The sequence below is a fragment of the Melozone crissalis genome, unplaced genomic scaffold, assembly GCF_028551555.1.
Source record: "Melozone crissalis strain CALT ecotype California unplaced genomic scaffold, PUWL_Pcris_2 ptg000045l_1, whole genome shotgun sequence".
NCBI classification, from domain to species: domain Eukaryota; kingdom Metazoa; phylum Chordata; class Aves; order Passeriformes; family Passerellidae; genus Melozone; species Melozone crissalis.
Genome location: NW_026535823.1, coordinates 2,964,339 through 2,987,950, shown reverse-complemented (window position 1 = coordinate 2,987,950; position 23,612 = coordinate 2,964,339). Strand labels below are relative to the sequence as shown.

The following is a 23,612-nucleotide window of genomic DNA, read 5'->3' as shown; positions in this document are numbered from 1 at the left end:
ATATTGGATTAGATAAGAGGCAGCTCATGCCCCAGCACCAGTGAGAGTAAATGAGCCCCTCCTTTCTGGCAGTGTGCTGGAGACTTGGGATAGCTTTACTTTCTGGGATGATATCCCCATCCTATGAGCCTTCAGCTCAAAAGAGCCACAAAGAATGAAAGAGGCATGTAAGGGGAAACAAAAGCCCAGCAAGTATCACAGATCCCTGTGAGGTGACATAACAGGAGTACCCCTGAACTGGAGTCTGGGGCCTCCCTCTCCCCTGGGCACCCACTCCACAAGAGCCAGTGAGGGCATTCAGAACCTGGAGCAAAGTTCTGGGAGGAGCAGCTGAACTGGGGGTGTTCAGCCCACAGAAAAGGAGGCTCAGGGTGACCTTATCACTCTCTACCACTACCTGAAAGGAGATTGGAGCAAGGTGGCAGTCAGTCTCTTCTCCCAGGTAATGAGAGACAGGGCATGAGGAAGTAGCCTCAAGGTTTGCCAGGGGAGATTTAGATTAGCTATTAGGAAAAATTTCTTCACCAAAAGGGTTGTGAAGCCCTAAAAGGGGCTGCCCAGGGCAGTGATGAAGCCACCATCCCCCCATGCTTGGAGGTATTTAAAAGATGTATACATGTGGCACTTGGGGACATGGTTTAGGGATGCAGTTGGCAGTGTTAGATTAGCAGTTCAATTCATTGACCCTGGAGATCTTTTCCAACCTCAGCAATTCCATGATTTTATAATTCTTATGCTTTTGCACAGAATGCTTTGTGGGTCAAAAGGAAGTAGAAGATAAATACTCTCCAGCTCTTAAACTTGTGGCTTTATTTTCTCAAACCAAACTAACAAAATGGCATTTTGAATGTTGTCAGTGATTTTGTGTTTGCTCCTGGCCTTGGTAATGTGAAACATTTTAGAAATTGAGAACAGCTCTGCAACAAATTATTTTCAAGGAAGCACAAGGCAGTTCTGCATTTATAGTTTGCCTGCCAGTAGTTGTCCTTCACAACCTCCTCTGCCTGTGGGCCTGGGAGTCACTCCTGGTGGACTCTGAGGGAAGGCTGGCAGGGCCTCCTGGGCTGCAGGCCATGGGTGCACAGCCCTCAGCCAGGTCAGTGCCAGGCCAGCACCGCTGTGGTGCTGAGCTGCCAGCCCTGGTGACCCCCTTTGGGAGTGTCCTGCTGGTGGGACAGTCCTGAGACACTCCAAACGTTCTACCCTGGGGTGGCCCAGCCTGCAGCAGAGGTGTTCAACAGCACCAGCTTTTGTGAAACCAGTTTGTACATCTTTGCTCATGCACTTGGACAGTTTTTGGGGAGCTGGACCCTTTTTTAGTTCTCCTTATGCCTTCCCTCCCCACCAGCTGCCTCCATTTTGTAATCCCTCCTGCTCTCCAGGCTGTGTTGAGCAGTGCAGCCGGCCTGGCACTGCAGATGCAGATGTTTTCCCTGTATGGTGTCCCAACAGAGGGCCCAGCTCATGCCCTTTGGGATCAGGATTATGAGCTGGGAAGGCTCCACAAAGAGACATTTAGGAATAAGATGCTCATGTGCATCAGTGATGGTGCTCAGCACTGACAGACTCCTGCCAAAAAGGGAGGACCTTAGGAGTAAGAATTGTCAGACAGGAATGTTTAAATGCAAAAGCTCAAACAAGAATCAGTGCAGCTCCTGCGAGTGGCACAGATTGACCTTGTGCTGGTTTGCTTTTCTTCCAGTGATGTTTTTGCCCAAGAAAACAAAGGACAAGGAGGTTGAGTCAAAGAGCCAGTGTATTGAAGGAATCAGCAGGCTGATTTGCACAGCGAAACATCAGCAGAACATGCTGCGTGGTGAGTGCATCCCTCTGGGTGCTGGGGCAAGGCTCACATGCTGGGATTGTCCTCCAGGCAAAGGGCTGGGCTGGTGTCCTGCCCTGTGCCCTGAGCCAGCGTGGTGGGGATATTCCTGGGGAATGGGCTTCGGTGTGCCCAGCATGGGGAAGGCTCTAATAGGTCTGGGATGTGGGAAAATCCTCCTTTAGCTGGCTCTGAGTCAGTGCTCTGCATGAGGACCAGGGTTGGACAGGGCTCCATTCCCCTCTCTGTCATCCCCTGCTTCTCTTGCACATCTGGTGCAAGTGTTGGTTGGTGGCAGGTGGTGACATTGTGGCTGCCCCTCCGGGCAGGACACTGGCACATGCTCATGCCACAGCAGGAGCCATATATGCATCTTGTAGACAGACCTGGAGTGTCTGTCAGTGGAGCTGGGCATCCAGGAGCAAAAATACCCCTGTAGCCTGTTCAGTTAGTCATCCCCAACAGAGGGACCTGCTTGGGTCACCTCCTTCATCCTGGCCTGGTCCCTGGCAGGCATGAGGGGCGCTCACAGGACATGTGTCACCTCTCTGGGACACATGGGTGTCCTGGTGAGAGTGCCAGTGAGGAGAGACTGATGTCCATCTCCGTAAAAGTGCATTTGCCCAAAAAAGAAGATGAGGTGTGCTGAGGAAATCTGAGAAGCCGGATCAGGTGACACTGCAATCAGCAGTGTGGGGAGCTCTGGTGTCAGTGAGTGATGCTGGAACAACAACCCGAGCTCTTCTCCCCAAACGTGGTGTGCTCCTTTCTCCCTGTGAGTGCAGCTGAGTGGGGCAGAGCAGCTGAGCGTGGCCAGGCTCCCTCTGCCGACTGCAGGGGAATTATGGCAGAGCTGCCTCAGGCTGGCCTCTTCCCCTCAGCATTTCCTAACTCTGCTCTCCTTTCACCCTCCCCTGCAGTCCTGATCGACGGCGTGGAGTGGAACGACGTCAAGTTCTTTCAGCTGGCAGCACAGTGGTCCTCTCATGTCAAGCACTTTCCCATCTGCATATTTGGACACTCCAAATCCAACTTCTAGCTGTGCTCGGCGCAGGGACCTTCTGCCCATCCCGAGGACTGCACACCAGGAGCCAGGAACTGCGTGCCAACTCTGACTCGCGTCGCTCTGCCCTCTCCTGCAGAATTAATTACAGATGTGCTTGGATTACTTTGGAATTACTTTTTTCTATTAACTCTTAAGTTTACTACAAAGGAAGGAAACCCCTTTAAACAAAGGCAAAAAAAAAAACCCAACCAACCAACAAACCAGTCTTAAATATAGATGTGCTGACAACGTGAAGTCGTGGGGGAGTTGGCAGGAGCAGGCAACCTGCCCAAGAACACCTACCACTTACGAGCAGATAGCTGAGTAACTGCACTGCTTATTAACCTGAGACCTCATTGGTGTGAGTGGGCTGGGGGAGCCGTGGATCAGCTCAAACAGATTTGCAGAAGATCGTGTGGGTTACGTGCGTTTGGCCCCCGCTCTGTATTTCTAGGAGAAAAGGATGGCCAGTCTTTCTTCCTGCTGCCAAAGGATGAGAGATCAGCGAGTCTGGAGGGAGTTCAACTGTCTGGTGTGGAAAACAAAGCCACTTGCAGAGTTAGGGAGGTCTGGAGAGGAGATCCCCTTCGGGGCATGAAGCCTGCCATAGGGAGAGGCAGGTGTTGGTGCTGAAGCGATGCCTGAGGAGGGTTGGGCAGGAATAGGAATTAGGGAATCACTAAGTATAAGGAAACTCCCGTGTCCCAGGTCTGTGACAATGACCAAACCTGGCCAGTCTCTGTGTTCCCCAGCTGGCTGTGCTGCTGAGGGGCACCACGTCAGTGGGGTCGCTGCTATTACATACTCACACCGATTATTTACCTGTCAATAAAACCTCGTCCAGCCTCGAAAGGGAAAGGATTTTTTTCAACAGCTGCAGATTTTTTTTAATGCTTTCTAAAAAAAATAAAATAAAATAAAAACAAAAAATAACAGGAAAAATATTAATTTGCCAAAAAAAACCCCACAAACCCAGGAAGCTGAGCCGTTGTCTGTGGAGTGATGCATCACTGTAGTGGCTGGACTGGGAGCCAGGCAGGCACTCTGTGTGTCCAGCTGCCTTCCTGCCCATGTGTCACACTGCACACCTGGGGTGGCACAGGCTGCTCTGTCAGGTTCTGGCTGGGGTATGGGGAGCAGGCTGTTGTTGCCGTGTGGAAGAACAGACATCTCTGGCATTTCAGGCTAAGGGGCTGAAATTTCTGATGGGCCCTTTTGGGTCCCCCCTTGTGGGCACGCCAGGCTCTGTGAGCATTTCCAGAAGGCACTTTCTGAGGGCAGTGATGCTTTTCAACTGTTTTCTTTTTATTTTGTTTCCCCCTGATCCCTTACCCTTGGGTTTCCAAAGGCGTGGGGAGCCTGCTTTGCTCTGCACGGCAGGTCCTGCTCTGCCTGGGGACCAGCTGGCTCCCAGGGCAGGTACTGGTGGTGTGCTGCTGGCAGGGAGCTTCTGAGGTGAGAGCTGCATCTTGTGCCTGTCACAGCTTGGGCTGCTTCACCAGCTGATGTTGTGGAACCCTTCCCAGCCAGGGGCTGGGTATTCCCTTCAAACCAGCAGGGAGGAGGACGCTGTCCCCAGCCTGGTGGCACGCTGCTGGGTAGGACACATTGTCTAGCTACAACACTGTGTTCTTCCTGCCTGCTGTGGGCTGGCTCTGGCTGTGGCAGAAGCTGGGCTGTAGGGGGATGTTGTTGTGTCCCTCAGCTGATGTTTTTGGGTGACCTGAGCTGATGCTCTGGGGCTGTACAGCGTTGCCTAGCAGCGGCAGCGTGGGAGAGGGTGTATAAGCACATCACATCTTTATCGAGGCTGTTGCATCAAAAAAAAAGCTTTGTAAAAGGAGATTAGTCAGTGTGTGATTTCTCCCTCGAATCTCACACTGGTGTGACAAGGGTGATTGGGCTGGGTTCCAGCTGTGTGCAGCCTGGGCAGCTCTGGTGGTGCTGCTGCAGAGGTGGGTTGGACTGACTGACTGACTGACTGACTGCAATAACTTTGTTTACTGGGGGGTGAGGGGAGAACCATCACTGTGCTCCTCTTTGTATTTCAACCTACTGTAAAGAAGAAATCTGGTAGCTAGGACAGGATTTCCAGAGTCCTGCCTATCAAATGTGTGTTGCCCTGCTGTACTCTGTGTGTGTATGTGTGTGCGTGTATGTGTGAGAGAAACACTTCTGCTCGTTGCATTTCATGTTGGTTTGTGTTTTGTTCTGACTTTATACGAGCAAATTCATCGGGAGCCTCTCTGTACACCTGAGGGCTTGATTTCCCCTGTGTGGAAAGCTGTTGTTGCTCTGAACTGCGTCTTCCATGCAAGAAAACATCCTGACTCCTCAGCCTTGTTATCCCAAAGGCAGTCCAGCATGGCAGGCTGGGCCTGCCTGTGGGCAGCTGTGTGCCCAGGGGTGGCTGTGGTGTTTCCTGGCCCTGGAGGCAAGGGCTGGCATGCAAATTTGGTGGCACAGCTCTGATCAGGTTGTTGTGCCTCTGTTGTTTCTCCTGTGGAGCCACTTTGTGCAGCTGTTTCTGTCCCTGTCTAGAGTGGAAACAGTTTTCTGTCTCTAAGAAAAATGAATGTCAAAGAACATGGCTCAGACTGCTTTGGGAAGGAGCTTTAGATCTGGTCCCATGAATGAGTGACTGATCTCAGGTTTCCCAGCTTCCCCACAGTTTCTGGGGAAGTTTCTTGCTGGGAGTGAGCTCCACTGACCTGAAGGATCACCACTGTGGGATGAGGAGAAGTTTCTGGGGCAGCAGAGGGCCCGTGCCTGCAGAGCTGTGCCAGCCTGTGGGGTTGGGTTGTCGTGGCCGTGTCAGTGAGTGCAGAAGGATGGCTCAGAGCAGAGAGCTCTGTGTTCAGCTCTGGAGAGTTTGGGCAGGGAAGGTACATTTCAAATGAAGACACTCAGGAGGGCTATCTCCCTCATGCTTGCTTTGGAGCTGTGTGGTCTGACAGCAAAGGCAGGGCCTGGGCTGGCCAGCACCTGAGTGGCTCTCTAGCCAGGAGGTGCTTTGAAGGTGGTGTCCCCTGGTGTGTCCCTTTCTCTGTGTCCCAGAGGCCACCCCAGCCCCCTCAGGGCCGGTGTCTCCTGACTCTGGCTGTGGCTTCTCGGAGCTCTGGTTTCTGTTCCCGCTGCTGTGGGCCAGGCCCCCGGCTGGCTCTGGCTCGGGCTGAGCTCTGGGAGGGGCTGGCTCCGTGCTGAGCTGACCTAGTTTAGCAGCTCCGGAGAGCAGATGAAAGATGGAAGGGGTTTGTGGCATCGTGTTGCACCCCGAGCGCTTCCTGCTCCTCTGGCTTGAGTTTCCTGGAGACAAAGGCTGGGCTCCAGCCCTGCCAGTGCTCAGCCAGGGCTGGCTCTTCTCGGTGTCAGGGACATCTCGTGTGGCAGTTCCAGCTCCGTGCTGCAGTTCCCATCCAGCCCAGTTGTCACTTCCCGTGGCAGCGGTGACTGCAGAGCCCTCCTGAATTACACATGACTTCGGGGAGACCCGCGGTCTCTTTGGCTGTGTTTTGCTGCTTTAGTTAGAACAGGAGATAAAGCTTGTGGCTTTATCCTGCAGAGAGGGCAGGGGTCGGTGGCTGGAAGGTTTCTGAGGCTGAGGAGATGTGCTTGTTTGCTTTCCACCATCACACGCAGCCAGGAACCACACTGCCCTGTGCTTAACCTGTGATTGCAGCAAAGTCATGCTTCTCACCAGCAGCGTGTGCTGGCGGGAGCACTGGAGAGCCAGGACAGAGGATATTGCCCCTGGAGTCTCCAAAGTTAAGAGGGAAATCATGTCAAGAGGCAGCAGAACCAGTGGTCTTTTCCTGCTGCTTGGTGTGCTAAGGGTTTGGGAAACTGGGATTAGGACAGTGGGGCCATGCTGCTGTAAAGGGCTTGGGGCCCTGGAGCTTTCTGGAAATTAGGTTGGATGGGTCTGTCCCCTTGATCTCAGCAGATATTTGAGTGGTGGCATTTTAATGTAGCACTCTCTCTGGGCTTAACCTGACAGGAGAAGGTCAGAAATGAGCAGCAGCATCTCCTGGAGGTTTCCTGGAGCCTCTTCAATGGTATTCTCATGGGAGATGTTCCTGGCAGGGCTGGCTCCTGCAGGAAGGATCACTCTGGTGCTTTGGGACAGACTGGGGCAGAAGGGGACGTGCCAACTTGTGAAGCAGCAGGTTGCTGGTTTCCTTTAGGAAGAGGGCCACTGTTCTGGGGCCACATCCAGCCAGCTGCTGGCTGCAGCCCTGGCTGGGCAGTGGCTGGAGCGTGGCCTGCCTGGCTGTGGACGTGCCCCAGCCATGGGAAGCGCCTGAATCGCGGGGCTGCGTGCCACCAGGCTTGTCCGGCGTGAGAGGGGACGTTACCACTGTGTAGATTCCCGAGCTGTCCATCTGTTTCATTGTTGTATTGTTTGGGTTCTAGGGTTGTTTTTTATGAAGACAGATTAAATGTAAATAGCCTTTTTTTTGGAACAAACTGCAACGTGCTCGACCTCGTCAACTATTTTATGGTACTAATGCAACACTAATAAAACTGGACATGAAAGCACACACCCGTCCCCTGAGTCGTCTCTCAGCAGGGGCTGCTCTGGCATGCCCGGGGCACTTGTTTGCAGGAGGAAACAGCAGCATGGCTTTCTGCCCTGGGGGTGCTCTTGTGTTATTTATCCAGCTGCCACTTCCAGGGCAGAGCTGGTGGATTGGCACGTCCTTGCCAGCACCGAGCCCTCCTGTAGTTTTTGCAGCCCTGCTGCTCTCCCAGCTGCCTCCTCTCCCAGAAGGATCTGCTCACACCTCCTGCAGCTCTCCTGGATATGACAGCCCTCTCCAGCACTCAGTCCTCACCTCTGCACGGCAGGGAAGGACCAGGCTGGTGCTTGTTTCTCATCTGGGGGCTGTGTTGGATGGACACGGTGGTGTTGGGGTACCAAGGGGAGCCTGAAGCTGTGTGTGCTCCTGGGAGGACTGTGGGATGTTCAGGGATGTGTGGGATTCCAGAAACCTGGGCTTGGTGCTGGGGAGTCAGAAGGTGAAGAGAGGAAGGAAAGAGGAGAGCTAAGCTGTTGTTTTGAGGAAGGGAGGTGAAGAAGAAATTGTGAGAAATGGGCCTATGGCCACGGTCCTTAGGGTCCAGGATGCTGGAGGCAGAAATGGGAATGCTGTGCTGGAGCAGCCTGTATCCTCACACTGTCCTGACCCAAGGGTGAGGGATGGAGGGGTGGCAGCTGATGGAGCAAAGAGCTGGGGTGAAGGGAGCCCCTCAGAGCAGGCCAGGCTGCTCTGCAGGGACACAGGTCTCTGTGGATAGCTCAGATACTCAGCCAGGTGCAGATGCATTTATGGCCCAAGCCCTTTGCTGGAAGAGGGGACACAAAGCCCACACATGGTGGCACAGAGCAGGCATTGGATCATTCCAGGCAGGAGGAATGGGGGTAGCTCAGGAGAGGGCAAGATCAGTACTCTGGAGGGCAGAAACAGCACCTAAAGCCACGGAGGGGGCAGTGAAATGGTTGGTGGTGAATGGGGGGGCACTGTGGGAGAGCTGGGGGAGACAAACACGTGAAGGCTATGTTCTGGCTGGGTATTTTCTGCACAGGTTCAGCTGTAAACTTGCACTGATGGCCTGGCTCTATGAAAGAGGCACATCCTGAGCATCACCTTTTAGAGCCCATGGAGGAATCTGTCTCAGCAAGTGAATATGGGTGTGAGTGGAGAGGCTGGGGTGGTGGGAAGGCTCGTGTGCTGCTGGGGGAAGCAGAGGACCAGCCCCACATCAGCAGGGAGAGCACCAAGCCAAGGGCCCTTGGCACACTCTGCTGTTGCTGGGAAGAGAGAAGGAAATGAGGGCTGGGTGGAACAAGAATGACTTTGGGTCAGAGTGTAGCAGGTTGCATGCAATGGGCCTGGAGAGCCTCCCTCTTTCACATGCACTAGGACAGATGAATTTCTGCCAGGCGGCCTAGGCTCTCAAAGCACTGACATCTTTCTTTTGCAGCTCTGGGTACCACGTGCTCAGACCTTCAGTACCATGGGAGAGGTGTCAAATGCAAGTTCTGCCTGCCAGGACGCACCAAAAGCCCTCTGGGAGGTCTGGGTTTGCACGGTGGGAGTCGGTGGCACCCATGGGAGCGGGGTTTGGTGGTGGCAGATGGGGCATTGCAGGAGCTCTCTCCTTCTCAGGCTGAGTGTGGCAGCTCCAGCTCGCCTCCCTCCCACTGCACAACACCCTGGCCCTGACCCCAGCTGCTGCTTAACCTGGAAGAGGAACAGCAGGGAAGATCCAACACGTTTTTCTCGCTATGGTTTAGAACACGATTTAGCATTTGGAAGAAGTAACCAGGGCCGTGTGACCGTCCGCTTCTCCGTGTGCAGCTACCGAGTGCGCTGGGACGCCATTTGTAAATATTTGTTCTGGATAATTTTTCTGTGTCCTACTGGATTATTTTGAGCTCGGCAGAGTGGCCAAGCCCTCGTGTCCTGCGGTGTGTCCGGCGCCGGTGCCGGCACGCGCTCCCCCAGTGCCTCGGAAGGAGGAAATATCACAGCCCTGCTCCCCGGCGCACCGACCTTTCCTGGCTGACCGACTTTCACCCCCAGAAGTGTTTTCCTCACTCTGCCGTGCTCCTCGTGCACAGTGGGAATATAAAAGCAGAGCCCTGCGCCCTCCTGGCGTCTGAGGACTGTCAGAAATTTGGTGATTAGGGTTGCTTCCCTAACACACAAAGCAAATTTTAACAAGAGCCCTGTTCTTTCTGAAATATATATGTATTTTGGGCAGTCTTATGTAGGTGTTTCAGTACTTTGTGAGAAGCGTGTTTAGAGTGCAGGCAGCAGCTCTGCCCAGCCCATACCCAGTAAAGGGTTTGGCTGTTTGCACTGTTGATCACACACTCCAGCAAAGAGTTTCATGACAGATATTTTTTGGCCATCCTCAATTGTGTGACTGTGTGGAGAGGTCCTGGTTTGGGTAACACCAGGTGACTCTCCAGCTCTGTGCTGGAGCCAAGGGTACTCATCCTGCCTTGCCTGAGAGGTGAGCAGTGCTCCAGGTCTGCTCTGCTGGCCATCAGAGGGGCAGCTTTTCACTGAGCTTCACCATCCAGCCATGGCCACGTGCATGGAGAAGTCCTTGGGGGATGGTCTGTCGCCTTCACTGCTGCACTTTGTCAGCTCCTGCTGGGGACCTGCTGTAAAGGTGTTATGTACCACAGAATGGTGGTTTCTTGGGGTGTTTTTTGGCATCAGCCAGTTCCTGTAGGAGAGGAAGTAGCAGTGGCAATGTGCAAGTTTTGCAGAGTGATCTGGAGCTGACAGCTGTTCCACAACTGTGTAACCACTGCAGGGCTGCTGAGGAGACACCTGGACAGGAGCTGGGCAGGGCTGTACAAGAAGGGATGTACCTGTGTGGTGCAGCCCTGGTGTGCCCAGGAGCAGTGACACCCACGGCTCAGTGGGCAAGGGAAAGCTAAAGCCATCATTTCACCTCTCAGGCTGACCCCTGAGGAGGGGGGAAAGCCCCAGCGTGGCAGTGGGGACACAGGCACAGAGGGGACACCAGTGGGACAGTGCAGGAGTGGGGAGTGTGAGCAGGAGGGGTGTGTAGGGCTGGAGGGATGTGTGTGGGAAGCACACGGGTGTAGGTGTGAGCAGGAGGGGTGTGTGGGAAGCACACGGGTGTAGCTGTGAGCAGGGGGGTTGTGCACCAGCAGGGCTGTGTCCATGCAGGGACCTGCTGTTCCTGTTCCTGCCCTGGGTGTGCATGGCCTGTGGTGGCTGGATGTGTGTGAGGAAGGTTGTGTGTGTGTGTGTGTGTGGACAAGGCAGCGTGTGGGCTGTCCAAAACCACCAGTGGTGCCTGTACATGATGGAGGCTGTGTGTGAATACTAGCACATGAGACAGACTGTGAGTACAGGCACACACGTGTGAGCACAGGTGGTGTGTGTGTCAGTGTGTGCCTGAGGACAGTCTCCACTGTGTGTGTGTGTCAGTGTGTACCTGAGGACAGTCTCTAGGAGGGGTGTGTGTGTGTCAATGTGTACCTGAGGACAGTCTCAACTGTGTGTGTGTGTCAGTGTGTACCTGAGGACAGTCTCAACTGTGTGTGTGTGTCAATGTGTACCTGAGGACAGTCTCCACTGTGTGTGTGTGTGTCAGTGTGTACCTGAGGACAGTCTCCAGGGCTGCCCATGCCACGTCAGGACAGGTGCATGAGGACAGCAGAGCCTCTGTGGGGCCCAGAGAGCTGTGTGAGGAGGGTTGTGTGAGGGTAGGGGTGTCGTGTGTGTGTGTACAGGCGACCAGTGTGTGCCACACGTGTGCACAGGCAGTCAGTGTATGTGCCACAGGTGTGCACAGGCGGTCAGTGTGTGTGTGTGAGGGCAGGCGGTGTGCGAGGGCAGGCCGCGTGCGTGTGCAAGGAGAGGCTGTGTGTGTGAGCAGAGGGGCAGTCTGTGTGTCTGTGTACAGGCAGTCTGTGTGTGTGTGTACAGTGGCTCTGTGTGTGTGTGTGTGTGTGTGCGCACAGTCGCTCTGTGTGTGTGTGTGTGTGCGCGCGTGTGTGTGTGTGTCTGTGAGGAGGCCGTGCCGCTCGCTCCCGTCCCGTCCCTCCCCTCGCAGGCCGGAGCGCCGCCCTCACACGCCGCGGGCGGGCGGGCGGCTCTGGCTCGTTCCCCTCCTTCCTTCCTTCCTTCCCTGCCGCCGCCGCCGCCGCAGCCGGGCCCGGGCCGCCGCCCCGCCCTCCGCCTCGCTCCCTCCCCGTCCGCCGGCGCGGCCCCTTTAATTCCCCCGCTCCCCTCCCCCGCCGCCCGCTCCAGCCTCCATTTTCCAGCGGATCCGGCACCTGGAGGCGGCGGCGGCGGGAGCGGCCCGTGCCCCGCACCCGGCCCGGTCGCGGGCATGGCCGCCAACATGTACCGGGTCGGAGGTAAGAGCGGCCGCGGCGGCGCCGCCCGCCCCGCGCTGCTTCCCGCGCGCGGCCGGCGCTCGGGGCCCGGCGGGGCAGGCCCGGGGCGGGGGCCGGGGCGGCGGGCGCGGGGCAGGGGCCTGGGGGCCGCCCGGGGAGGGAGGCCGGCCTGCCTGCCTTCCTGCCGCGGGGTTACGCGGGGTGAGGGCTGCGGGGCGAGCTGGGGCGCCGTGCCCGGGGCTGGGGCAGCCGGGGCGGGGGGCGCAGCGGGATGGCCAGGCCGAGGGAGGGGGCAGCCGCGTGGGGCCGTACGGAGCACGAGGGTGCGGGGAGAACCGGGCGAGCGAGGTTCAGGCGGTGGGCGCTCGGCGGCCGGGGCAGGGTGGGATGGCGGACTGGGGCTGGAGCAGGGCAGCCATGGGGCCAGGCCCGGGATGGGCCCGGCGGGCAGAGAGAGGCTGCTCGGATGGGGGTCATGCGAGGTTCCCGGGAGGAGTTGCTGCGATAAGGAGCACAAAGATGGGCAGAGGCTGCTGGTGGACCGGGGGGCTGCTGTGAGGCACGTCCTGCAGATCTTGGCCTCCCCTTCCACTCTTGCTGTTTTGTTGTGTGCTTTCCCATTAGTCTTCTGTTCAGGGTTGTGCTCCTGTCTGATTGTCCTTTGTTTTGGCTCACGTGAAGAGAGAGGAGAGGCAGCGGGGTTTGGGACTGTGTTTTATGGAACGTAAACTGAGGGTGGTCTGGCATGAATTTGTGCTCAGCCATTTTCCTTCATAAAAGCTGTTCTGTGGAGCTTCCTTCTCCCCAAGTCTATAGGCTGTATAGGACGATGTTTTTGTGGAGTTCTCTCCTTTTCCAAATGCCCTGTTTCTTGTGGAGTTCTGCAAAACCGAAATAAAGTAAACAAGAGAAAAAATATAGCAAAGGTGGCCAAGCCATCCTGTCTGGCTGCTCTCCGTCAACAACTACTTTCTGTTCTTTCTGCTCTTCTGGCCTACCCTTACTTTTTGAAAAATGCATCTGCTTTTGTCGTGTTTGTACTTTTTTTCTGGTTGCACCTGGTTTCACAGAGGTGAACTCAAGAGTTGACTCTTGGCTGTTTCAGCTTTGTGTCTTGGGTTGCCCAAGCAGATGGTGTGCCTGTAGCATTATGTTGGTTTGGAGGTGCTGAGAGTAGGATGATAGGCAAGATGAGTTGTGGAAATTCACCCTGGTGTGACTTGCAGAGGGAATAGTTCCCTGGAAATTTTTGTTCAGCATTGAATGGCCAAGTCTTGTGGGGAGTGTCATCTCTTAGCATTTTGTGTGGCTAAATCTGTACTGTGGATCCCACAGAAGGTGGGAAAGCACCTCTGAAGGTCTCTAGATTGACCTCCTGCTAGCACATCTCCTGGTAGATCCGAGTGCTCAGGGCTGTATCCATCCCAGGCTCTAAGAATGGGGATGCCACCCTTACTTTGGGCCCTGTGCAGTGCTTGACCATGCTTATAGAAAATATTTGTTTCCATGTGCCTAGATGGATTTTCTCATGTTCCAGCTGGGGTCCCCCTTCCCATTATCCCCCATCCTATCCCTGGTTCTAAGCAGGGCTGGCTGATCCTTGAGGGATGCCATTAGTGACCAGCAGCCCAGTGGAGGTTGCAACTGCTGGTTGTGATCCTTTAAACCTGATGTTAGTTTTCGCCCTACCTTTATCATATAATCCAGTTTTCAAGCAGTTTTGTTAGAAGGATGCTATGGGAGGCTTAGCAGGGCCTTTGACATGAGTCAAGGTGTCCAACACTCCTCAGACACAGAGCCATCTTCATCCCAGATGGGGGAGTCCTGTTGGTCAGGTGGGATTTGCCTTTGGAATACCCATTTTGGCTGGTCTCAGTTACCTTTTTGTCCTTCCTGCACTTGGAAATGTTGCCCAGGATTTGCTCCACAGCCTTTCTGGGCAGAGGGCAAGGCAGCTGGCTGGTAGCCAGGGTTGCAGCGCTCTGCTCTGGTCCATATGGATGAAGTCTTGATTTGATGTATTACCAAGATCAGCATATGGATGGATGCAGCTGTTTCTGTGTGAGAGCTCTGTTCAGCCTGAGCCCAGGAGTGTGTGTTATCGAATTCTTTCTGACCTCTGCTGCTGCTGTCTCCCACTTTTTGTGCACTGGAGTTGTGTGTGAACTCCAGGGCAGGATTAAATCCAGGCTGGGATTTGTGCACAGTCATTTCATACCCTTCCCATTGGAAGACAAACACTCAGCAGATAATCTCTTATTACACTTGTGACTACGGATGTGCTGCGTGAGCTCCAGACCTAACAGCTGCCAAAAGCAGCTTGCTCACTACAGATCAATACTGCTCCTGGAAGCTCTGTTCACTCTGAGGGGATGGGCACTGCTTTAGGCCTGGGCATGAAGCACCATGAATTGTTGTTTTCAGAAGCCACCGGTGGGTTGACAACAGGTGGACATGGAGTGTGTTGTTCTCTTCATGTGTTGCTGGGTAGAGGAGCTGAGGAGCCCATGCTGTGGGGCTGGACTCTTCCCCTTTGTGTGAGAAGCAGAGTGGCCGTGCTGGGGGCTGAGGAGCTGCCCCTTGGATGGTTGTCAGGCTCTCTGGGTAAGTTGGCTGGTGGCATCCAGTTGTTGGAAAGAGCAGCTGGCTCTGCTGGATCCTGCCAAGTTTCTCCTGGTTGGTTTCTGATGGGAAGGGAGTTGGTTTCCAATACAAATGGGACTGTCACAAGCTAGCACGTTTCAGGGGGGATGTAAAACTTTGGAAATGTGTGGGGAAGAATGCCAGGGTGTCAAATTCCAAAATGAAATGGAGGATCTTAGTTGTTGGCCTGTAGGAAACCCTGGAATTGCCTGCCTCCGGTGTAGCAGAAGTGAAGATTTTCTTAACAGCTGCTGTACAGCCATGAAACAAATGGCAGCACGAGGAAAGTGGACTGCTTTCACTTGGAAGGAGTCGTGGTGGGCTGGTTTGCCTCTTCATGGGGAGGACTGGCAGCCTGCACGATCCCAGAGCGTATGGGAATGTTGGATAAACACCAGATCAGAGAAGCCTGGGACCTCTGAGCTGGAATTTGGGGCCTCTGATGAAAAAATGCACGTGGGAGAGACATGTTCATTGTTCTGGCTAGTGCCAGGCTCTGCTTTCAGGGGAGTGCTGTGTCAGCTGCCTGGAAGGGAACAGGTCATCTTGGTATCAAGAGACTTTCCAGCAGGTATCGTGTCTCCACCTTCTCCAGGAGAGTTTAACTCTGGTGTGACAAGTGCTCCTTTAGTGCTGGCAGCTGACTGAGCCCCACTGCAGGTTTATGACCCTGTGGCCTTCCCTTGATGCAGTGAAACAATGATTTTTTTTGCATTTTCATCTTGCACTGATTTGAGGAACTTAATTTTTTTCCACCTCCCTCCTCCTCACTTTTTGTTTTTTCCTGGATTATTTTTAATCTTGCATCAGCTACCCAATCTGGTTCACTGTGGGACTGTGTGAACAGCTGAATGGGCTCAGTGGGAGGGCAGGCAACAAGGGGATGGGGAAAGAACTGATAGGAAGGATGCAGGAAAAACTACTGAAGACAACACTTTTGCTGAGATAAATGTCAGTCAATACTTTCAGATGGAGTCTTTTATGTGTTTTTGACTTTTATGGGTTACCCTCTTGTTTGGGGGCATGCTTAGCTACAGAATTATCACTGTTTTTTCAGTCTGTGGTACGTTCAAGGTATGTTTAAATGGCATTGGGAGATCTGATCACAAGTCAGTTGAGCATAGAGGTACTTGCTGCATCTAATGGCTTTGAAGTGAGGGAAATGATGACCCACAGTGCCTGATGTGGGCACTCAAGGTTCACAGCAGCTTTATTCCAGTGTGCTGGAGGCTTAAGCTCCAGAATTTACTGGCTGCTACTTTGTAGTGGTGGTGTGTCTGCCTGTCTGTCTGCAGTCACACATCTTTTATCAGTGTAGTCCCCACAGTTTTTAAGAATGGCAATATGACATCATCTCTCCGCTACCTTGGGGTGCTGGGGATGTGGTTTGACCTGCCCCCATCCCATTCCCTACTCCCCCTTGGCATCCAGCCTGCAGCTTTTGGCTTCCTTAGTGCTGCCAGAGAGCTCTGAGCACAGGGATGGTGCATCAGTCCTCTTGGCATGACAATAATAATGTCAGTAATAATTGTTTGAGCTTTCCTGGTGAAGAACTGAGGGCTGTTAAGGAAGCTTGCATAGAACATGTTGCTGGAGTCTGAATCTGGAGCCAATTCAGATCATTTAACTGCAGGATCACTTGTAAACCTCCTGTCAGTGTGTGTGTGTTTTGGGTGACAGGAGGGCTTCCTGTGCAATAGCCTTGTTTTGCTTGTGCTTGCTGGGTTTTTGTTTTCTGACTTTGCAGGTAACCTGAGCTGGGAATGGGTTTAGTAGAGAGGTATTAAATAGCCTGTAAAGATAAAAATGAGAGTTTATTCTTGAAAATTACTAATAGCCTTCTGCAGTCATTTGCCCTAATAAATTTAGGACAGCTTCTAGCTTATCACCTTTCAGCAACAGTTAGGCAGTGGGTTTCTTGAGCTTTTCCTTTCATTGTTTCTAGTTACACAAGTTTATCTCAACATGTTTTGCAGTCTCCCTTTCCTTCCCTGCCCTTTCTCCTCTCCCCCATATCAGAGTGCTTCAGCCTTTTATTGGGGAATGCTGCATGGGGGAGAGTGCTGTCAGCCAGCTTAACTGTGTTGGGGGCCAGAGCTGTGACAGCTCTGCATTTGTAAGAGCTGCAAGCCATTTGCAGCTGGCACCATGGAGGGACAGGGCTGAGTTTTGTTCCATTGGTGAGTTGAGGCTGTGCCTGGGAACAGTTCTGGGAGGGCTGGGCTGGGGGCAGAAAAGACACTTGATTAAAAAGTGTGGAAAAAAGACTTTAAAACTTGCTTTGTTTAACTAGATGGATTTTGGTGAGTGTCAAAATGTTCCTTTCACTTGCATCCAGTTTTTTCAAGCAACTTTTCATGTTTAAGCATCCTGATTTCTTTAAAGACATTAGGTGCCTAGTCTCCCCAGTAGGATGAGGAGAGAATGAGATGGTTGCTGTTGCTGTTTTTACTTTGATGTATAAAGCACTCCTGGGCTGTTTGGGATCACTTGAAAGCAAAGGTATGAGCTGTTGGAGGCTGGCTTCTGGTAGTTCTGGGCATCTGCTGGCAAAAAGTAACCTGTGAAATCAGTGTTACTTCTGCACCAAGTAAGGTGTTTTTTGCACTCTATCTAGTTGCTTTCCAAGCACATTATTTTTTTCTTAAATCCCCAAGCAGGTGAGTGACCAAGCCCTGCAGCTGCTTTGCCTCAGTTTCCCATGAGGTTTGGATAACAGGAACTGTTGGGAGAGGTGCTCCTGTAAGATATTTTGGTTCTGGGTCTTTGGAGTTCACCACCATAAATCCAGTATACAAAGAGGTCCTGCTTCAGAGTGTCTTTGAAGGTCTGGAGTGGTTCCTTGTCCCCTCTTTATTTGTAAAATCAAATCTGGAAGGATCTGCAAAGTACTGGTCCAGCTTTTGGGCTGTAGCCCAGCCTCAAAGAAACCATTCACATATTCTTCTCTTCCAGCTCTTTGGCTGGACCACCTTTAGGAAGGAGAAGCATTTGTGAAATAATTTTTACTTGGCATTGATCAGTGAAGCAAAGCAAAGAAGTTAGTTGGTGGCTTTAAAGGGAGTTTGCAGGTGGAGGAAAGACTTGGGCTTCTCCGGTGCTTTACACGTGTGTTACTTGCAAGCTGTTGAGTCTTCATGGTGCCTGGGCTTCTGTGGCTCTGCTTCTGTGCATTGCCAGATCATGGGTCAAAAACGTGGTCATGTTTCTGTTCAATTGCACACAATGTGCTCTGATTAATTTGGGGACTTTATGCTTTCATGCAAGATGTAGGAGGACAGATGACACTTGACCAAGCATGAAGTTAGTGTGGTGTGAACAGATCATTCCTGATTTAGCACAGGGCTTGTCCTTACAGAGTTAAATTGTCAACATCTGAGCAAATTTGAACCAGCCCAGTGAGACAGTTTCTGTGGCTGTTTCTTTAGGTAGGGTGTCCATTGAAGCAATTGTAGCTGTTCTCCCCTTCCTCTGCCAGGCTAACACAGCTTGGGCAGGGCTTGGTTTGGTTGGAGACAGTTTTTTGACCCATGTGAGTGCCTAACTGCGTTTACCACATGCAGGCCTCCTGCCATGCAGGGAGAGGCTGTTGCAGTTTGAGGGGGTGGTATGAGAGGGTGGAGGATGAATCAGCTTCCCTGGCACTCTGGTTTGAAGAAACATCTGCAGGAACACTGGCAGGAGTTTACGCTTTGTCCATGTTTTGCATTGTGAAGCTGTGATGTTTCTGATGTGGCACTCAAAGCCCTACCTTTGGACTCAATACATTGTCATACCATGGCCTAAGCTGTTAATTCACTTTGACAAACTGAAGTTCATCGTTGCCCTTAAAGAAGCAAGTAAACTGAACAAGAAACACAACTTTTTTTAGTTTATTTTTTTTTCTCAAGGTGATGCTAAACTTGGTATCTTGAGTACTACAGAGGTTCTTGTTTTGCGACTCTCCAGATTCTTGCAGGGAACACAATGCTGGTTTCTTGTCATCTTCTTTGCTGCCTAAATATCTTTTGGAAAAGAATGCTTTTCTTATCTGTCCTTAGCAATGACAATTACAACAGAACAGGCTGTTTTCTTGGCTGCTACAGATGGTGATTTTTGTTAGGGTGTAGCTTGAGGATACTCCTCTTCCATCCCCCTACCCCCTCCAAATACTCCCCCATGATTTAAGGAACTCTCACTAGTTTCTCTGTCTGCTCAAGTGACTCTTGTGTAAATTAGACCATCCTGGCCTTCCCTTACAACACCCCTTGGGGAAGGTTTTTCTTTTTTTAAGCCTGAACTATTTCCATGGTATTGACGCACAAAGAATGGCACTGGATGCAGCTGAAATTACATAGGCTCACAACTTTGCTGCTGCAGAAAATGTTGGTATGGCTACATTCTTGGGAACTGAAGTGGCAGAAGAGGCTTTGTGTCCAGAGGCCTTCAAATTGTGCTTCCATGTCTCCTGTAAAGCACAGAATAAAAGAGGTTGTTCTCTAGGAATGTTCAGCATAGGTTTGTCCTGCAGGAAGCTGGAGGGAGTTGACTCAGTGAACCTGAAGTGTCAGTGCCACATGCAAATGTGCCTTAGTTATAGCTGGAATTTTGGGAGTGGATTAATTGAAATTGGTTTTCTTGAACTGCCATATAATTGATTTCTAACAGTAAAATTGCTTCTTTGTCCTCAGGGTAGTGCTTTGGAAGCTTCATTTTATTTCTAGGGTTCTTGTAGTTTCTTTTCTAGTCTTTTTTGCAGACTTTTTGCCTCCTTTGGGGTGGCATCCCTAGTAGCAGTTACTCTAGAATGGCACAGTTCTTACCATGAAGTACAGCTGGCACCCATAATCTCTTTGTCAAAAGCACCAGCACACTCCTGTCCTTTGGTTTGTTTCCATAGATGTCTGCAAGTGAAAACAGCCAACAGTGCTGTGAGGAACAGAAATAAGGATATTGGCAATCCAGAAGTTGTGGGTTTTCTTCCGTGAGGTGGTTCTTCCCTTTACTTGGGAATTGTACACTTTTACTGGGAAAGGTACCACCTGTATGAGCTTTGGGTACATACAGAGCTGAGATCTTCAGTCCCTAGGTGATTGCTGTGAGGCAGAATGCCTGCCTGCTTCCCTGGCAGAGAGGGGGAATATTTGGGAGCACAGCTGGCCATTGTGAGTCAGGTTAGAAGTTAATTGAGCCCAGGAGGGAGTTGAGAGGTGCATCAGAAAGCAAGGACTTCTGATAATTCCTCCAAACACTGTGCAATCTCCAGTGATTTGCTTTAAAACCCAGTCTATTAACTGTTTCTGAAACAGGAACCATTTAATATCTCTGTCTTACTTTTCTCACTTGTAGTTTTTGTATCTATGTCTTTTGTATAGGGAACAATGATCAGAAATTAATTATCTTTGAGACTTCTGTCCATTTGTGAAATGTCTGAACAAAGGGTTCACGAGTTAATAGGGAAGAACTAATGCATGAATAATGGAGTTGCATCAACCTTGTTTCACTAAGAAACAGGCAAAAAAATGATACTAGATGGCTGGACAGGAATTTTTCTTGCCCCTTCCCTTGACATGATAGAAAACAAAGAACAGAAGACATCTGGAAAATTCCAAATATAATAATATTTCAGAGTTTAAAATGGATCAAGAAATCCATAGTTTGTCCAAGCAAGTTGCTTGTCATTAACTTTGATTTATTTTTCTTTTGACTTCAAAAATATAGGTTATGTCTTGCCTTGAATAGATTTCTGTATGGAAGGTACTTAATTTTTTGTTTATTGCTATTGCAGATCCTTCAGAGTTTGGTGTTTTGGTGGAGGTTTTTTGTTCTTGTTTGGGGTGTTGTTGCAATAACTCTTGCCATAAGACCTGGCATGGATAAACAACTGTATCAACTTTTTTATAGGCCTGTGCATAATCTGTTGTCCTATTAGATGGATCTTGCCATGAATTGCTTTTCCTTTGACTTATGTTTTGGGTAATATTGAATCTGGATTTTTGGAGGCCTGTCAGAAAAAGTGATCCATAGGTTGCATCTCAAAACAGCCAAGTAACATTGGCTGTCCCTTTCTCATTGTGCACATTTGGAAGAAAATATAACATGAACATTTTGTTTACCTCGTGAATGTGTAGATAGTCCTTGCTCAAGAAACAGAGCAAAGCTGGCTTGATTTAACTGGGGTACTTCAACTTACCCTTGCTAAATTTAGTGATGTTTGCTGGTAACTGTGTGGAGGGGAGGTGTTTGCATTTGCCATGTCCCTCACTAGCTGGCTGTAGTGTTTTTATAGGTATTTGTTTTAACTTGTAAGGAGTTGGGTGGTAGTGCTGGTGTTCCCCATAGCATGTGCTGCCTCATCCTCATCCAGTGCATCCAGTGCATGCAGTAGCCACAGATCCTGCTGTCCTGTAAATACAAATTGAGCCTGTGCTGGCAGTGTATCTTTAATACCTTTGTTGATCTGTGAAAGACATTAATTTGTAAATACCTGATTTGTGTGTATTGCCAGATGTGTTAGACCCCATAATTCCTTTTGCAATAGAAAGAAGTGTTTCAGTTTTGCCTTTCTGGTAATGAAAATACTGTGCTGGTGAGGCTTTCTCTATTGAAACTCTGCTCTAACTAAACATTTCATTGTGTGACTGCTGCTGGGAGTGTTGCTGCTTTTTGAAGAGCCACAAGGCAGTAGGACTTGGGCTCTGCCAGGTGAGATTGCAGGACTTGTAGGGTTGCCTTTCCAACCTCCTCTTTCATACCAAGAGGGATTGTATTATCCAGAATGTAAAATGATTGACACTTTAGGGACAAAGCTGGTGAATAATTTGAACACTGGAACTTAATGAAGGAAACTGGCTCAAAGCTGGAGAGCCCAGAGTATGAGGAGCCACATATTTCCTGTAAAAGAAGTCATAAAATAAGCAGGTCATCAGAAGTTTCTGCACTCTCTTGATGCTCATCTCTAATTCAGGGCAGCAGCTTTGTGGGTTGGGGAGGGGAAATAGTTACAACTGTGAAGTTGCTTCTTTATCTGGTGCCTGGAATTGCAGATTGTAGCCAGCAGTGGCAGTGAGTGTGGGAAGAGGAGGGCTCCAGCCTCCCTGATAGCCTGGGTAGTCTCTAGGCTGGTGCAGCACTCGCTGTGTGAGACTTCTGGGGGTGAGCTAGGGAGTACTCGGCCAGGTCAGTCCTCAGAAAGCTCTTGTAGCTTGGAAGGCAAGTGTGCCTTGGGAAGGATAAAAATACTTTTGGGCATTTTTGCAACTTGATCACCTAAAAGCCCATAAGGTTATTAGGTAGCTCAGACATGTCTAATCTTATAAATATATGACCTCTAGACAGAGTGTGTTATTTATTTTGCTGTACCCCCTCCTGATTTTCTTTTCCATGGACTGATGTAGACATAAGCAACAGCTGAACATGAAGAAGACAGAGGAAGAAACTCTTTTGCAATAATGTCTTAGAAGCATATGAGAGCAAAAAGAAATTCTGTTATGTTAATTGTGAATTGAGAACTGTTATCTTACTGCCTTTATGGAAAATTTTCCTCTTCTGTGCTCTGTAGGCTGTCATTCTAGTTTTAGCTGCTGTACTTGTGTCTGTGTGTTCTAGCAGTTCAGTCATTACCTGTGTAACACTGCATTGCTTTCTGGCAAGCTATGTTGTGCATATTCAGAAAAAGTATTATGGGATATAAAGCCTTTTTTTGGATAGATTTCTGTATGTGGGTGCTTCTGCTCTATAACAGCACAGGCAAGAGCTGCATGTTGAGTTTGTCAGAGGGTGATGATCTGTGTGATGGTCCTTACTGCCTTTTGGTATTCCCACACTCCTCAGTGGTTGTTGTAGCCTGATCACAGATAACTGTGGCATGCACGAGTGATGCCATTAATTATGGCCGTGGTGTGGATGCACGGCTGATTAACTCAGGGATGGTGAGCTGAAGCCAACAGCTGTTGGGAAGGTATGGGGTTGAAACTCTCTTCAGGCTGGATGGTGAGGGATTGCCTTCATGTGCTTTTTATGGTGGTTAGGGGGCATGTCATGCTTGTGGGATGCAGAGCCGTTTTAGACTAGTCCTTTTCTTCAATTCTGTAGGTAGGAAAGCAAATAAATCAGCAAGGATAGTCAGTTGTGTTTGCAGGGCCTGACTTGTTTTGTTTGCTATCAGGCTCTACCTTTCTGTCCCTAGACCTTTTATTTTGCTTTAGTGAACTCTTCCATCCTGTTCTTAGTAGGAGTTGAGATCTCCCTGTTGTCTAGAGACTAATTTTGTCTCCTTCCCCATCCCCGTTTCAGCCCAGGGTAAGGACCCCTGGCAGCTGTGCTCATACAGGACATCTCCCATTGACAGCTGGATTGTTGGGAGTCTGTGCAAGGTTTCTCTTTATTGTGTGTGTGTAGGCACTGCCCTGAAAGCAAACTGGGAATCACATTAGTGGGGTAGGCAGTGTGAGAAGGGCATGGGGAGAAGCTGGAGGTGAAGTGGAAGAGCTGCTCAAGGAGAAAGGCAGTGTAGGGCCCAGTGGTGTGCCTCCTTTAAACCTCCTGTGCAGGAAACCAGTCTTCTTGGGCTTGGATGCTTGTGGAGTTTCAGAGCTGTTCTCACCAGCCCAAGCATCAGTTTGGAGAATGGTTGAACTTAAAATTTCCATGTCATACGTGTGGAACAGGAATTCAGACCATTCTCTGTTCAAGATAGCATTTTAATTTTTGTTCTGCTATTTAAAATCTTTATGAAAAATGCAGACACTTTGCTCTGATATGCATTATTTTGTGTTATGAGGTTTGCAGTGTGCTCTGCATTACTTGCAGAGAGGAAGAAGCCCTTTTCCAGGTAATTTAAACAATGGGAAATAGGTGTCCATTAGTAGCATAGATACTGGTGAAATGCTTAGCATAGTTGTGGAATTAGTCTAAAACATGGATGAGATGTACTGGGCTGTGGATTTGGCATGGTGAAGTCATCAAGCACTGGCTCAGGAATGCAGCTGTGCCCTGTCGTGTGTCAGCTCCTGGAGCATCCTGAGGGCCAGGTTTGGTTCTGCCTTTGGACAGCAATGGGGGGTTTATTATTCAGTACTGTTGGATACCACTGTCTGCTGTTCTTTGGTAAACCACTCATCTGTGATAAGCTTTCTTTAAATCCATGCCAGATTTTACAATCAATGAACTGGAGTTACGTAAAAAATGAAGTTAATGTTCACTTGAGGTATAAAATGTGTCTCTGAGAA

The 23,612-nt window shown here is 50.6% G+C and overlaps 3 protein-coding genes across 12 annotated transcripts in view; 2 read left to right on the top strand and 1 right to left on the bottom strand.

Annotated features, from left to right (window-relative positions):
- PACS2 (phosphofurin acidic cluster sorting protein 2) overlaps nt 1-4,388 on the top strand; it is a 75,332-nt gene extending 70,944 nt beyond the window's left edge. For 8 of the 9 annotated variants that reach the window (XM_054285929.1, XM_054285928.1, XM_054285937.1 and 5 more), the window contains 2 exons: nt 1,703-1,816; nt 2,743-4,388. In XM_054285929.1, the coding sequence (XP_054141904.1) occupies nt 1,703-1,816; nt 2,743-2,861 (233 nt within the window). In that variant the 3' untranslated portion in view covers nt 2,862-4,388. Of the gene's footprint in view, nt 1-1,702; nt 1,817-2,742 lie in introns of those variants that run through there. The other variant, XM_054285936.1, reaches the window with a different exon arrangement.
- The window catches only part of SEC22B (SEC22 homolog B, vesicle trafficking protein), a 293,305-nt gene that overhangs the window by 78,797 nt on the left and 190,896 nt on the right, over nt 1-23,612 (bottom strand). The gene's annotated exons all lie outside the window — the stretch shown is intronic.
- MTA1 (metastasis associated 1) overlaps nt 11,674-23,612 on the top strand; it is a 73,949-nt gene continuing 62,010 nt past the window's right edge. For both annotated transcript variants that reach the window (XM_054285939.1, XM_054285938.1), the window contains exon 1: nt 11,674-11,781. In XM_054285939.1, coding sequence (XP_054141914.1) covers nt 11,754-11,781 — 28 coding nt within the window. In that variant the 5' untranslated portion in view covers nt 11,674-11,753. The remainder of the gene's footprint in view (nt 11,782-23,612) is intronic.